The sequence below is a fragment of the Babylonia areolata genome, chromosome 21 (genome assembly GCF_041734735.1).
Source record: "Babylonia areolata isolate BAREFJ2019XMU chromosome 21, ASM4173473v1, whole genome shotgun sequence".
Classification (NCBI taxonomy): Eukaryota; Metazoa; Mollusca; class Gastropoda; order Neogastropoda; family Buccinidae; genus Babylonia; species Babylonia areolata.
Genome location: NC_134896.1, coordinates 57574950 through 57587535, shown reverse-complemented (window position 1 = coordinate 57587535; position 12586 = coordinate 57574950). Strand labels below are relative to the sequence as shown.

At 49.3% G+C, this 12586-nt stretch overlaps 1 protein-coding gene across 1 annotated transcript in view; it reads right to left on the bottom strand.

Annotated features, from left to right (window-relative positions):
• Positions 1–10946, bottom strand: part of LOC143296681 (glutamate receptor ionotropic, delta-1-like) — a 15227-nt gene extending 4281 nt beyond the window's left edge. Inside the window, exons 1-5 of the mRNA XM_076608713.1 lie at positions 10848–10946; positions 9524–9703; positions 9048–9148; positions 7672–7762; positions 181–529 (exon numbers count right to left, since the gene is read on the bottom strand). Coding sequence (XP_076464828.1) covers positions 181–529; positions 7672–7762; positions 9048–9148; positions 9524–9703; positions 10848–10946 — 820 coding nt within the window. The remainder of the gene's footprint in view (positions 1–180; positions 530–7671; positions 7763–9047; positions 9149–9523; positions 9704–10847) is intronic.
• Between the last annotated feature and the right edge of the window lie 1640 nt (positions 10947–12586).

Here is a 12586-nt window from a genome sequence, read left to right as displayed (position 1 = left end):
CCAGTCATGTGACATGAGTGTTTCTGCTCTACACATAGATAAAATCCCCTGTGTCCAGTCATGTGACAGTGTGTTCCTTCGAGCAATGCACTGACAAGTGACTTAGATGGTTCCAAAGCTACCATGGTATACTATGAAATGGAAGCAGAGATAGAAGGCTTCTCTGATTTAATGACTCACCTCTGCCAAGCAGTGTTCCAAAAAGAACTTCTGCGGTTTGTGCCAGGGAGCTGGTCATCAAAGCCATTCCCCTCCCTTTCTCTCTCCCGCAAATCATACTCTCGCTGTGCACGTGGATAAACCACTTGTCCATCAATGTCAGCAACAGCGTCATCAGCACGAGACCACACCCCAGCAGAAGGAAAACCAGCCAATTGAAAGGCCGGGTGAAGAAAGTCCAACCCACCAGGGTGGGGTCAGGGAAGGTGGTCACCAAGACAAGCTCGTCAAAGTAAAACCCTCTTGTGTAGTCAGACACTGAGGCACGCCCCGCTGTCATGGACATTCCGCTCAGGGCAACGTCTGCTTCCTGTGCAGTGAGAAACAAAGATGGAAGGTTCATGTGGAGTTCATCAGCACCCCAAAGAAGCTGCCCCATCTTTGCTGAGTAACAGCAAATTGGCTAGAAAAGAATATGTCTTCATTACCATGTGTGTCGGGTCACAAACATTTGTCCAGGGTCAAACAGATAAAGTAAAAAGCATTTTAGTTTCCTCAGAATGACTGCATGCAGAATGATCGAAATAAATGACACTGTATTAGATCATCCATGAGAAGAACTTTACAAAACACCAAATAGGGGGTCCCTACCTGTTTCTCTTAAACCAAACCATCATACCATTGCAGTGCCATCAAATTTCAAGATACCATGGCATAATATCACAACGCAATCTCCTTCTGGACAGTCTCGACAATATGAATACAATAAATAATCGTTCTGTTGAAATTAATATCAATCACTTAACAACTCAAACAGTAGTGGCCCTCAGACAGAATGCATCCACATGTCTATATGGCAATGGCAGAAGCATAGTAGGTAACAGCTACAGCAGCCATATTGTTTCTGTCAAACACCGTTCTGCAGAATAGCGTTAATCGTTTTTAAGATCAGACGGACACGCAGACAGGCAGAAAGGCAGACAGACAGAACACCAGTGGGGAAAGGGGAAGGCAGACAGACAGACAGAACACCAGTGGGGAAAGGGGAAGACAGACAGACAGAACACCAGTGGGGAAAGGGGAAGACAGACAGACAGAACACCAGTGGGGAAAGGGGAAGACAGACAGACAGAACACCAGTGGGGAAAGGGGAAGACAGACAGACAGACAGAACACCAGTGGGGAAAGGGGAAGACAGACAGAACACCAGTGGGGAAAGGGGAAGGCAGACAGACAGACAGAACACCAGTGGGGAAAGGGGAAGGCAGACAGACAGACAGAACACCAGTGGGGAAAGGGGAAGGCAGACAGACAGACAGAACACCAGTGGGGAAAGGGGAAGACAGACAGAACACCAGTGGGGAAAGGGGAAGGCAGACAGACAGACAGAACACCAGTGGGGAAAGGGGAAGGCAGACAGACAGACAGAACACCAGTGGGGAAAGGGGAAGACAGACAGACAGACAGAACACCAGTGGGGAAAGGGGAAGACAGACAGAACACCAGTGGGGAAAGGGGAAGGCAGACAGACAGACAGAACACCAGTGGGGAAAGGGGAAGACAGACAGAACACCAGTGGGGAAAGGGGAAGGCAGACAGACAGAACACCAGTGGGGAAAGGGGATGACAGACAGACAGACAGACAGAACACCAGTGGGGAAAGGGGAAGGCAGACAGACAGAACACCAGTGGGGAAAGGGGATGACAGACAGACAGACAGACAGAACACCAGTGGGGAAAGGGGATGACAGACAGACAGACAGACAGAACACCAGTGGGGAAAGGGGAAGGCAGACAGACAGACAGACAGAACACCAGTGGGGAAAGGGGGTGACAGACAGACAGAGAGAACACCAGTGGGGAAAGGGGAAGACAGACAGACAGACAGAACACCAGTGGGGAAAGGGGGTGACAGACAGACAGAGAGAACACCAGTGGGGAAAGGGGATGACAGACAGACAGACAGAACACCAGTGGGGAAAGGGGAAGGCAGACAGACAGACAGAACACCAGTGGGGAAAGGGGAAGGCAGACAGACAGACAGACAGAACACCAGTGGGGAAAGGGGAAGACAGACAGACAGACAGAACACCAGTGGGGAAAGGGGAAGACAGACAGACAGACAGACAGAACACCAGTGGGGAAAGGGGAAGACAGACAGACAGACAGAACACCAGTGGGAAAAGGGGAAGACAGACAGACAGAACACCAGTGGGGAAAGGGGAAGGCAGACAGACAGACAGACAGAACACCAGTGGGGAAAGGGGAAGACAGACAGACAGACAGAACACCAGTGGGGAAAGGGGAAGGCAGACAGACAGACAGACAGAACACCAGTGGGGAAAGGGGATGACAGACAGACAGAACACCAGTGGGGAAAGGGGAAGGCAGACAGACAGACAGACAGAACACCAGTGGGGAAAGGGGGTGACACACAGACAGACAGAACACCAGTGGGGAAAGGGGGTGACAGACAGACAGACAGAACACCAGTGGAGAAAGGGGAAGACAGACAGACAGAACACCGGTGGGGAAAGGGGAAGACAGACAGACAGACAGACAGAACACCAGTGGGGAAAGGGGAAGACAGACAGACAGACAGAACACCAGTGGGGAAAGGGGAAGACAGACAGACAGACAGAACACCAGTGGGGAAAGGGGAAGACAGACAGACAGAACACCAGTGGGGAAAGGGGAAGACAGACAGACAGACAGAACACCAGTGGGGAAAGGGGAAGGCAGACAGACAGACAGACAGAACACCAGTGGGGAAAGGGGAAGGCAGACAGACAGACAGACAGAACACCAGTGGGGAAAGGGGAAGACAGACAGACAGACAGAACACCAGTGGGGAAAGGGGAAGACAGACAGACAGACAGAACACCAGTGGGGAAAGGGGAAGGCAGACAGACAGACAGAACACCAGTGGGGAAAGGGGAAGACAGACAGACAGAACACCAGTGGGGAAAGGGGAAGACAGACAGACAGACAGACAGAACACCAGTGGGGAAAGGGGAAGACAGACAGACAGACAGAACACCAGTGGGGAAAGGGGAAGACAGACAGACAGAACACCAGTGGGGAAAGGGGAAGGCAGACAGACAGACAGAACACCAGTGGGGAAAGGGGAAGACAGACAGACAGAACACCAGTGGGGAAAGGGGAAGGCAGACAGACAGACAGAACACCAGTGGGGAAAGGGGAAGACAGACAGACAGACAGAACACCAGTGGGGAAAGGGGAAGGCAGACAGACAGACAGACAGAACACCAGTGGGGAAAGGGGAAGGCAGACAGACAGACAGAACACCAATGGGGAAAGGGGAAGACAGACAGACAGAACACCAATGGGGAAAGGGGAAGACAGACAGACAGACAGAACACCAGTGGGGAAAGGGGAAGACAGACAGACAGAACACCAATGGGGAAAGGGGAAGACAGACAGACAGACAGAACACCAGTGGGGAAAGGGGAAGACAGACAGAACACCAGTGGGGAAAGGGGAAGGCAGACAGACAGACAGAACACCAGTGGGGAAAGGGGAAGGCAGACAGACAGACAGAACACCAGTGGGGAAAGGGGAAGGCAGACAGACAGACAGAACACCAGTGGGGAAAGGGGAAGACAGACAGAACACCAGTGGGGAAAGGGGAAGGCAGACAGACAGACAGAACACCAGTGGGGAAAGGGGAAGGCAGACAGACAGACAGAACACCAGTGGGGAAAGGGGAAGACAGACAGACAGACAGAACACCAGTGGGGAAAGGGGAAGACAGACAGAACACCAGTGGGGAAAGGGGAAGGCAGACAGACAGACAGAACACCAGTGGGGAAAGGGGAAGACAGACAGAACACCAGTGGGGAAAGGGGAAGGCAGACAGACAGAACACCAGTGGGGAAAGGGGATGACAGACAGACAGACAGACAGAACACCAGTGGGGAAAGGGGAAGGCAGACAGACAGAACACCAGTGGGGAAAGGGGATGACAGACAGACAGACAGACAGAACACCAGTGGGGAAAGGGGATGACAGACAGACAGACAGACAGAACACCAGTGGGGAAAGGGGAAGGCAGACAGACAGACAGACAGAACACCAGTGGGGAAAGGGGGTGACAGACAGACAGAGAGAACACCAGTGGGGAAAGGGGAAGACAGACAGACAGACAGAACACCAGTGGGGAAAGGGGGTGACAGACAGACAGAGAGAACACCAGTGGGGAAAGGGGATGACAGACAGACAGACAGAACACCAGTGGGGAAAGGGGAAGGCAGACAGACAGACAGAACACCAGTGGGGAAAGGGGAAGGCAGACAGACAGACAGACAGAACACCAGTGGGGAAAGGGGAAGACAGACAGACAGACAGAACACCAGTGGGGAAAGGGGAAGACAGACAGACAGACAGACAGAACACCAGTGGGGAAAGGGGAAGACAGACAGACAGACAGAACACCAGTGGGAAAAGGGGAAGACAGACAGACAGAACACCAGTGGGGAAAGGGGAAGGCAGACAGACAGACAGACAGAACACCAGTGGGGAAAGGGGAAGACAGACAGACAGACAGAACACCAGTGGGGAAAGGGGAAGGCAGACAGACAGACAGACAGAACACCAGTGGGGAAAGGGGATGACAGACAGACAGAACACCAGTGGGGAAAGGGGAAGGCAGACAGACAGACAGACAGAACACCAGTGGGGAAAGGGGGTGACACACAGACAGACAGAACACCAGTGGGGAAAGGGGGTGACAGACAGACAGACAGAACACCAGTGGAGAAAGGGGAAGACAGACAGACAGAACACCGGTGGGGAAAGGGGAAGACAGACAGACAGACAGACAGAACACCAGTGGGGAAAGGGGAAGACAGACAGACAGACAGAACACCAGTGGGGAAAGGGGAAGACAGACAGACAGACAGAACACCAGTGGGGAAAGGGGAAGACAGACAGACAGAACACCAGTGGGGAAAGGGGAAGACAGACAGACAGACAGAACACCAGTGGGGAAAGGGGAAGGCAGACAGACAGACAGACAGAACACCAGTGGGGAAAGGGGAAGGCAGACAGACAGACAGACAGAACACCAGTGGGGAAAGGGGAAGACAGACAGACAGACAGAACACCAGTGGGGAAAGGGGAAGACAGACAGACAGACAGAACACCAGTGGGGAAAGGGGAAGACAGACAGACAGACAGAACACCAGTGGGGAAAGGGGAAGACAGACAGACAGAACACCAGTGGGGAAAGGGGAAGACAGACAGACAGACAGACAGAACACCAGTGGGGAAAGGGGAAGACAGACAGACAGACAGAACACCAGTGGGGAAAGGGGAAGACAGACAGACAGAACACCAGTGGGGAAAGGGGAAGGCAGACAGACAGACAGAACACCAGTGGGGAAAGGGGAAGACAGACAGACAGAACACCAGTGGGGAAAGGGGAAGACAGACAGACAGACAGAACACCAGTGGGGAAAGGGGAAGACAGACAGACAGACAGAACACCAGTGGGGAAAGGGGAAGGCAGACAGACAGACAGACAGAACACCAGTGGGGAAAGGGGAAGGCAGACAGACAGACAGAACACCAGTGGGGAAAGGGGAAGACAGACAGAACACCAGTGGGGAAAGGGGAAGACAGACAGACAGAACACCAGTGGGGAAAGGGGAAGGCAGACAGAACACCAGTGGGGAAAGGGGAAGACAGACAGACAGAACACCAGTGGGGAAAGGGGAAGGCAGACAGACAGAACACCAGTGGGGAAAGGGGAAGACAGACAGAACACCAGTGGGGAAAGGGGAAGACAGACAGAACACCAGTGGGGAAAGGGGAAGACAGACAGACAGAACACCAGTGGGGAAAGGGGAAGGCAGACAGACAGAACACCAGTGGGGAAAGGGGAAGGCAGACAGACAGACAGACAGAACACCAGTGGGGAAAGGGGAAGACAGACAGAACACCAGTGGGGAAAGGGGAAGACAGACAGACAGAACACCAGTGGGGAAAGGGGAAGGCAGACAGACAGACAGACAGAACACCAGTGGGGAAAGGGGAAGACAGACAGACAGAACACCAGTGGGGAAAGGGGAAGACAGACAGACAGACAGACAGAACACCAGTGGGGAAAGGGGAAGGCAGACAGACAGACAGACAGAACACCAGTGGGGAAAGGGGAAGACAGACAGACAGAACACCAGTGGGGAAAGGGGAAGGCAGACAGACAGACAGACAGAACACCAGTGGGGAAAGGGGAAGACAGACAGACAGACAGAACGCCAGTGGGGAAAGGGGAAGACAGACAGACAGAACACCAGTGGGGAAAGGGGAAGGCAGACAGACAGAACACCAGTGGGGAAAGGGGAAGACAGACAGACAGAACACCAGTGGGGAAAGGGGAAGACAGACAGACAGACAGACAGAACACCAGTGGGGAAAGGGGAAGGCAGACAGACAGACAGACAGAACACCAGTGGGGAAAGGGGAAGACAGACAGACAGAACACCAGTGGGGAAAGGGGAAGGCAGACAGACAGACAGACAGAACACCAGTGGGGAAAGGGGAAGACAGACAGACAGACAGACAGAACACCAGTGGGGAAAGGGGAAGGCAGACAGACAGACAGACAGAACACCAGTGGGGAAAGGGGAAGACAGACAGACAGAACACCAGTGGGGAAAGGGGAAGGCAGACAGACAGACAGACAGAACACCAGTGGGGAAAGGGGAAGACAGACAGACAGACAGAACGCCAGTGGGGAAAGGGGAAGGCAGACAGACAGACAGACAGAACACCAGTGGGGAAAGGGGAAGGCAGACAGACAGACAGACAGAACACCAGTGGGGAAAGGGGAAGGCAGACAGACAGACAGAACACCAGTGGGGAAAGGGGAAGACAGACAGACAGACAGAACACCAGTGGGGAAAGGGGAAGACAGACAGACAGACAGAACACCAGTGGGGAAAGGGGAAGGCAGACAGACAGACAGACAGAACACCAGTGGGGAAAGGGGAAGGCAGACAGACAGACAGACAGAACACCAGTGGGGAAAGGGGAAGACAGACAGACAGACAGAACACCAGTGGGGAAAGGGGAAGACAGACAGACAGACAGAACACCAGTGGGGAAAGGGGAAGACAGACAGACAGACAGAACACCAGTGGGGAAAGGGGAAGACAGACAGACAGACAGAACACCAGTGGGGAAAGGGGAAGACAGACAGACAGACAGAACACCAGTGGGGAAAGGGGAAGACAGACAGACAGACAGAACACCAGTGGGGAAAGGGGAAGGCAGACAGACAGACAGACAGAACACCAGTGGGGAAAGGGGAAGGCAGACAGACAGACAGAACACCAGTGGGGAAAGGGGATGACAGACAGACAGACAGAACACCAGTGGGGAAAGGGGATGACAGACAGACAGACAGACAGAACACCAGTGGGGAAAGGGGATGACAGACAGACAGACAGAACACCAGTGGGGAAAGGGGAAGGCAGATAAGTATCTGACCTTTCTGTGCAGCATACCAGTCATGCCCAACCAGGTCCCGTTAGACAGCTGCTGGCCCCAGTTGTGGTCAGCTGGTTCTGAGATTACGTACCTGAAACACCAGGTCTGCTCTGTGAGGCGTTCAGATTCCTATGGTTGAATGTCTTTCGGCCATTGGTAAACATGCACATCAGGGAACGGGGGCGAGGGATAGACGTGAGTCTTGGTCAGAATGTTCATTACTCATTGAGCATGCATATGGATGTTTCAAAGTTATCTTGCAACTGACTACAAAATCGTATAGCCATGAAGACAAATACACACAGAGACAGACCAACAGTGTCAAGCATATAAACATCCCCTGTCACATGTTTTCATGAAGATCAATGCAATGCAGTCTGCATTAGATGGGCCTTTACTATGAACAGGCCTTCCTAGGTCTGAATACCAGATATTTGTAGAACTTTGGTGTTCGGGGATCATTCCTCCATGACATGCACATGATCACGTACAGGCAGCAGATGAGAAATTTCCTTCAATACGGTGTCCAACATTCAATCAACGGCCAAGTCAAACAGTTCCCCAAGCAAGTGAATGCATCTGCATTCTTTAGGTTTGTGCCTTGAAAGTGATGAACGGTGCAGGCAGGACAAAGCCAGGTGCAGCTTGCACCGTCATCATTGTCTTTGACAGACTGGTGCAAAGGTTAAAGCATCGTGCAGCGGGGAATACAGCACGACAGTCTGATCAGTGGAAGTCGCTAACAAAGGCTTTCGGGTTGCTTTGTTTTGTATTGAGATGCCTCAGATCGAAGGAATGACTTTCCGTCTTGTGGTGGAACACTACTCCCTGTACCTGTCTGTTACAGCTGCAAAAAATCCAAAACAAAACAAAACAAAACCAAAAAAAACAAAAACAAAAACACCCCCCCCCCAAAAAAAAACAACAACAACAACAACAACAACAACAAAAAACAGTGCATGGAGAACTGGAACAAAATGCAGACGGCCGGACATGCCGTGCTTAGCTCTGTTGGGAACAGAGAAAGGATCCGACAGTGGCTCTCCATCACTCTCTGTATATGACATGGTGGAAGCAGCTGATGACGCTAATGTATTTCGAGAGACAAGATGGCCTACTGACAGTATCAAAGGCATTTGACAAGTCGACAAAAATAAGATTTTTGATGCCCTTGCAAAGTGTCACCATATTGTACATGTACATATATTTCCTTCGTCGCTAAAGGTGTCGTGAATTGTATATTTGCTTTATTGATGTGGCATTTCATGTGAAATTGTAATGGAGACATGCTGAAAAAAATATAACCTCTTGCACAAGGAAAATAAAAGATATGTGGACAATGTCCAACAAGTAATAAGCTGAAGACAGGCCCTCACGTGAAGTTAAGCTTGCTGGCCAACATGTGCAGGAGGTCAATGCACAGTCCAGTATACCACGTGTGGTTCTCGTTCCGATGACGTTTGATGAAAGGAGACCACTGGACAGAACACGAGTCACAGTTAGAGACCGTGCATCTCTCACATGTCTCTCAAAGGACATGGCGAGAGACTATATCTCTCACACGTCTCACAAAGGACATGGCTAGAGACAGTACATCTCTCACACGTCTCTCAAAGGACATGACTAGAGACAGTATATCTCTCACACGTCTCACAAAGGACATGACTCATACATTTCTGATTTTCAAGTTTGTTAGGAGCTTTAAAAGAATCGTTTGCTGTTTGGTCGTTTCTTCGTTTCTTTGTCGTTTATTTATTTGTTTGTTTTCTTTTTATGTCTCACCAATTAGGAAGAATTTGTTGCATTATTGTCACATTTAACTTACTGTTTCACGTGTACGCATCATACTCACGGTCATTGTCACAATTTTCAGCAGGCGTCCACCAAGACCGTACTTCTTGTTTGGGAACACCATGTCTTTCGTCAAGGAGGGGAGTGAAGAACGTTTGCAGGGAGACCACTCCACTACTGTGGATGCTCCCCTTGTGTTGTCCTCATTGCGAACGATCGTTTCCAGGGTGACCCGTGACGACTGGGTCACGTGGAAGCAATGTGGAGGGCACCAACACCAACACATCATGATTATGGTTATTACAGTGTCGTGCTGCGTTTACGTGAGTATCTGGTTTTGTGGGTGATGGATCAATTTCTGTGTTCCAAGGTCAAAGAAGAATGTTGCCATGCTTCTTGCAAACGTCTGATCCAATCGAGCGTGAAAACGGGTGCATGGTGGTCTGTTTTTATGCTTTGTGGTTGGTTAATCGATATGCTTACTTCTATAGCGCTAATACTTGGTACCAAGCTCTGAGCGCATTTTATTGAGTCACTTTCGCAACAGACTGGCTGCCTGGGTAGAGCCAATAAAGAGCTGCCCTTAGGTGCCCATCGTTTGCTTTCCTGTATCATTCAGTTATGCTTCAATGTGTGTGTGTGTGTGTGTGTGTGTGTGTGTGCGCGCGCGTGTGTGTGTGTGTCAGAGTGCTTTTTGATGGAATTTTGGACATAAACAACTCTCTTTTTGCCGTAGGTTCTTTTACGTATGTTAAGTGCATGCTATGCATGGGACCTCGATTAAAAGTCTCACCCGAATGGCCAGCGTCGTGTCCACCACCAAAGTCCAGTGGAGGGGAGAACATCTTGGTAAGTGTCAGAATCGACCCTGTACGCTCAGATTCTCTCGCTTCATAGATAGGCGTGTTATCACAAGGCCAATACTCCACAGTGAGAGAAGCGAATGGGAGATGAGAATTTACTAAATCCCTTTTCAATGATGAGTAACACATACTACAAAATAAATCAAAATTGTGAATGTGGAACGAATAAGTAAACAATATGGTCTGTTTTTTAACAAATGTAACACTGTCGATATTGCACAAAGGAAGAGCTACAATTTGATATTAGTAACCAATCGCTATTTGAAATGTTGCTTTGGGAATTAGAGGCACAACCATATCTTATGTTACATACAAAAAGAAAGCAGAGAAAAACAAACTCGAAAAGCCTCTGACCTGTGAAATAGCAGACCCTGAAAAATTAATGTCATTGAAGTTTATATTCACGAACTAGAGAGGAAGAAGAAAAAACGCCTTTCAGTAACAATGATAGAAAGAAAGTTGAAGCATAACGTCCTGAAAATCAAATGCACTTTAAAGATCCTGAAATATATGTCAACTCACAGGCTCTTCAACCACAATGGCCACGTGATGGAACCGTGCAGCAACTGTCGCTATGGACGACACCTGGTCACGTGGAGCTACTATCAGCCAATCGGTCATGAAGGAAGCTGTTTCTTTTGTTTGTAAAACCTGTCAAAACATCACATATATGTTGCTGTTGTTAGATAAACAATAATATTTTGTTTAAACTTGAAAGGCATGTTCAGTTCATTGCAGTTTAGTTTGATAATTGAAATTTAAAAGACTATACCCTTAACCTGGTGACATAAATAGGTATGAAACATTGTGAGTTATGAATAGCTGAATGCTGCACTGGATAATTATTTCTTTGTTTTTTCTGAATGTGTTTATATCTATAACTCAGAACTCAGAATCTTTGTATATTGACCTCCCAGGCGCCGATAGAAATTTGTGTTATGACCTGATGACTGAAAGAACACAGTTTGGGTCTCATCCGGAGGTTGGGGTTTCATCCCGTGGTCGGTTTTATATCCAGGGGTGACGGGCGCAATAGCGGAGTTGGACTTTCAATCTGAGGGTACAGGGTTCGAATCTCGGTAACGGCGCCTGGTGGGTAAAGGGTGGAGATTTTTCCGATCTCCCAGGTCAACATAAGTGCAGACCTATCTGTGCCTGAACCCCCTTGTTGTGTATACGCAAGCAGAAGATCAAATACGCGCGTTAAAGATCATGTAATCCATGTCAGCGTTAGGTAGGTTATGGAAACAAGAACATACCCAGCACTCACATCCACGAAAAACGGAGTATGGCTGCCTACATGGCGGAATAAAAAACGGTCACACACGTAAAAGCCCACTCACGCACATACGAGTGAACGTGGGAGCTGCAGCCCACGAACGAAGAAGAAGAAGAATCTCAACCCTTCGTTGTTTCCCTCCTCGTCATTCGCTTCTCTATTTCTGCCAGATCGTTCAGATGGGAACATTACCGATCCCCGTGTTTGCTTCCATTTGCTGACGTGACGGCACAACCTTGCATCCCAGCCTATCAAGTCCATCTGTTTTCGCTCTCGGCAAGTCAATGAGAAAAATATCCGTGTGTTTGCTCAGCAATCATGTCTGAACATCAATTCAAAGGACAAAGAGATGATTACTCTGCAGGTGATTATCCCGTGCATGTTTATTGCTCAGTCTCCCGTGCCTGACTTTGGAGAGAGAGAGAGAGAGAGAGAGAGAGAGAGAGAGAGAGAGAGAGGTTGTGTGTGTGTGTGTGTGTGTGTGTGTGTGTGTGTGTGTGTGTGTGTGCGCGCGCGCGTGCATTTGGGGAATGTGATATTGAACAGCATGAGTGGCTGTAGAAATTGCACAAACGTCTACGCGGAATGCTTTCTAACTGAATGAGTACCACAAGACATATTTACGTCTTTTAAAAAAAAAAAAAAAAAAAAAAAAAAGTATGGGGAAAAAACTCGAACCCAAAAGTTCTTTAAAACTCCCATGGGGATTTAAACCCCAATCCATGTAGAAAATCAAAACGGACTGCCTCCTAATTACTGCAGCAACAATCTTCTTTCAAAGGCCATGCTTATGGACGGCTTTGAAAATCGTGAAAAACGAAGGACTGCTATCATTTTATTTATTTTGTTTTTGTTTGCGTTATTGATATTGCTGCTGTACTTGCTGTTGACACTGCTGTTGTTGTCGTTGTTTTCCCATGTCTTATTTTTTCACTTTTGGACAACTTAGTTGGAATACGAGGAATTGAAAATGTAGAATGAG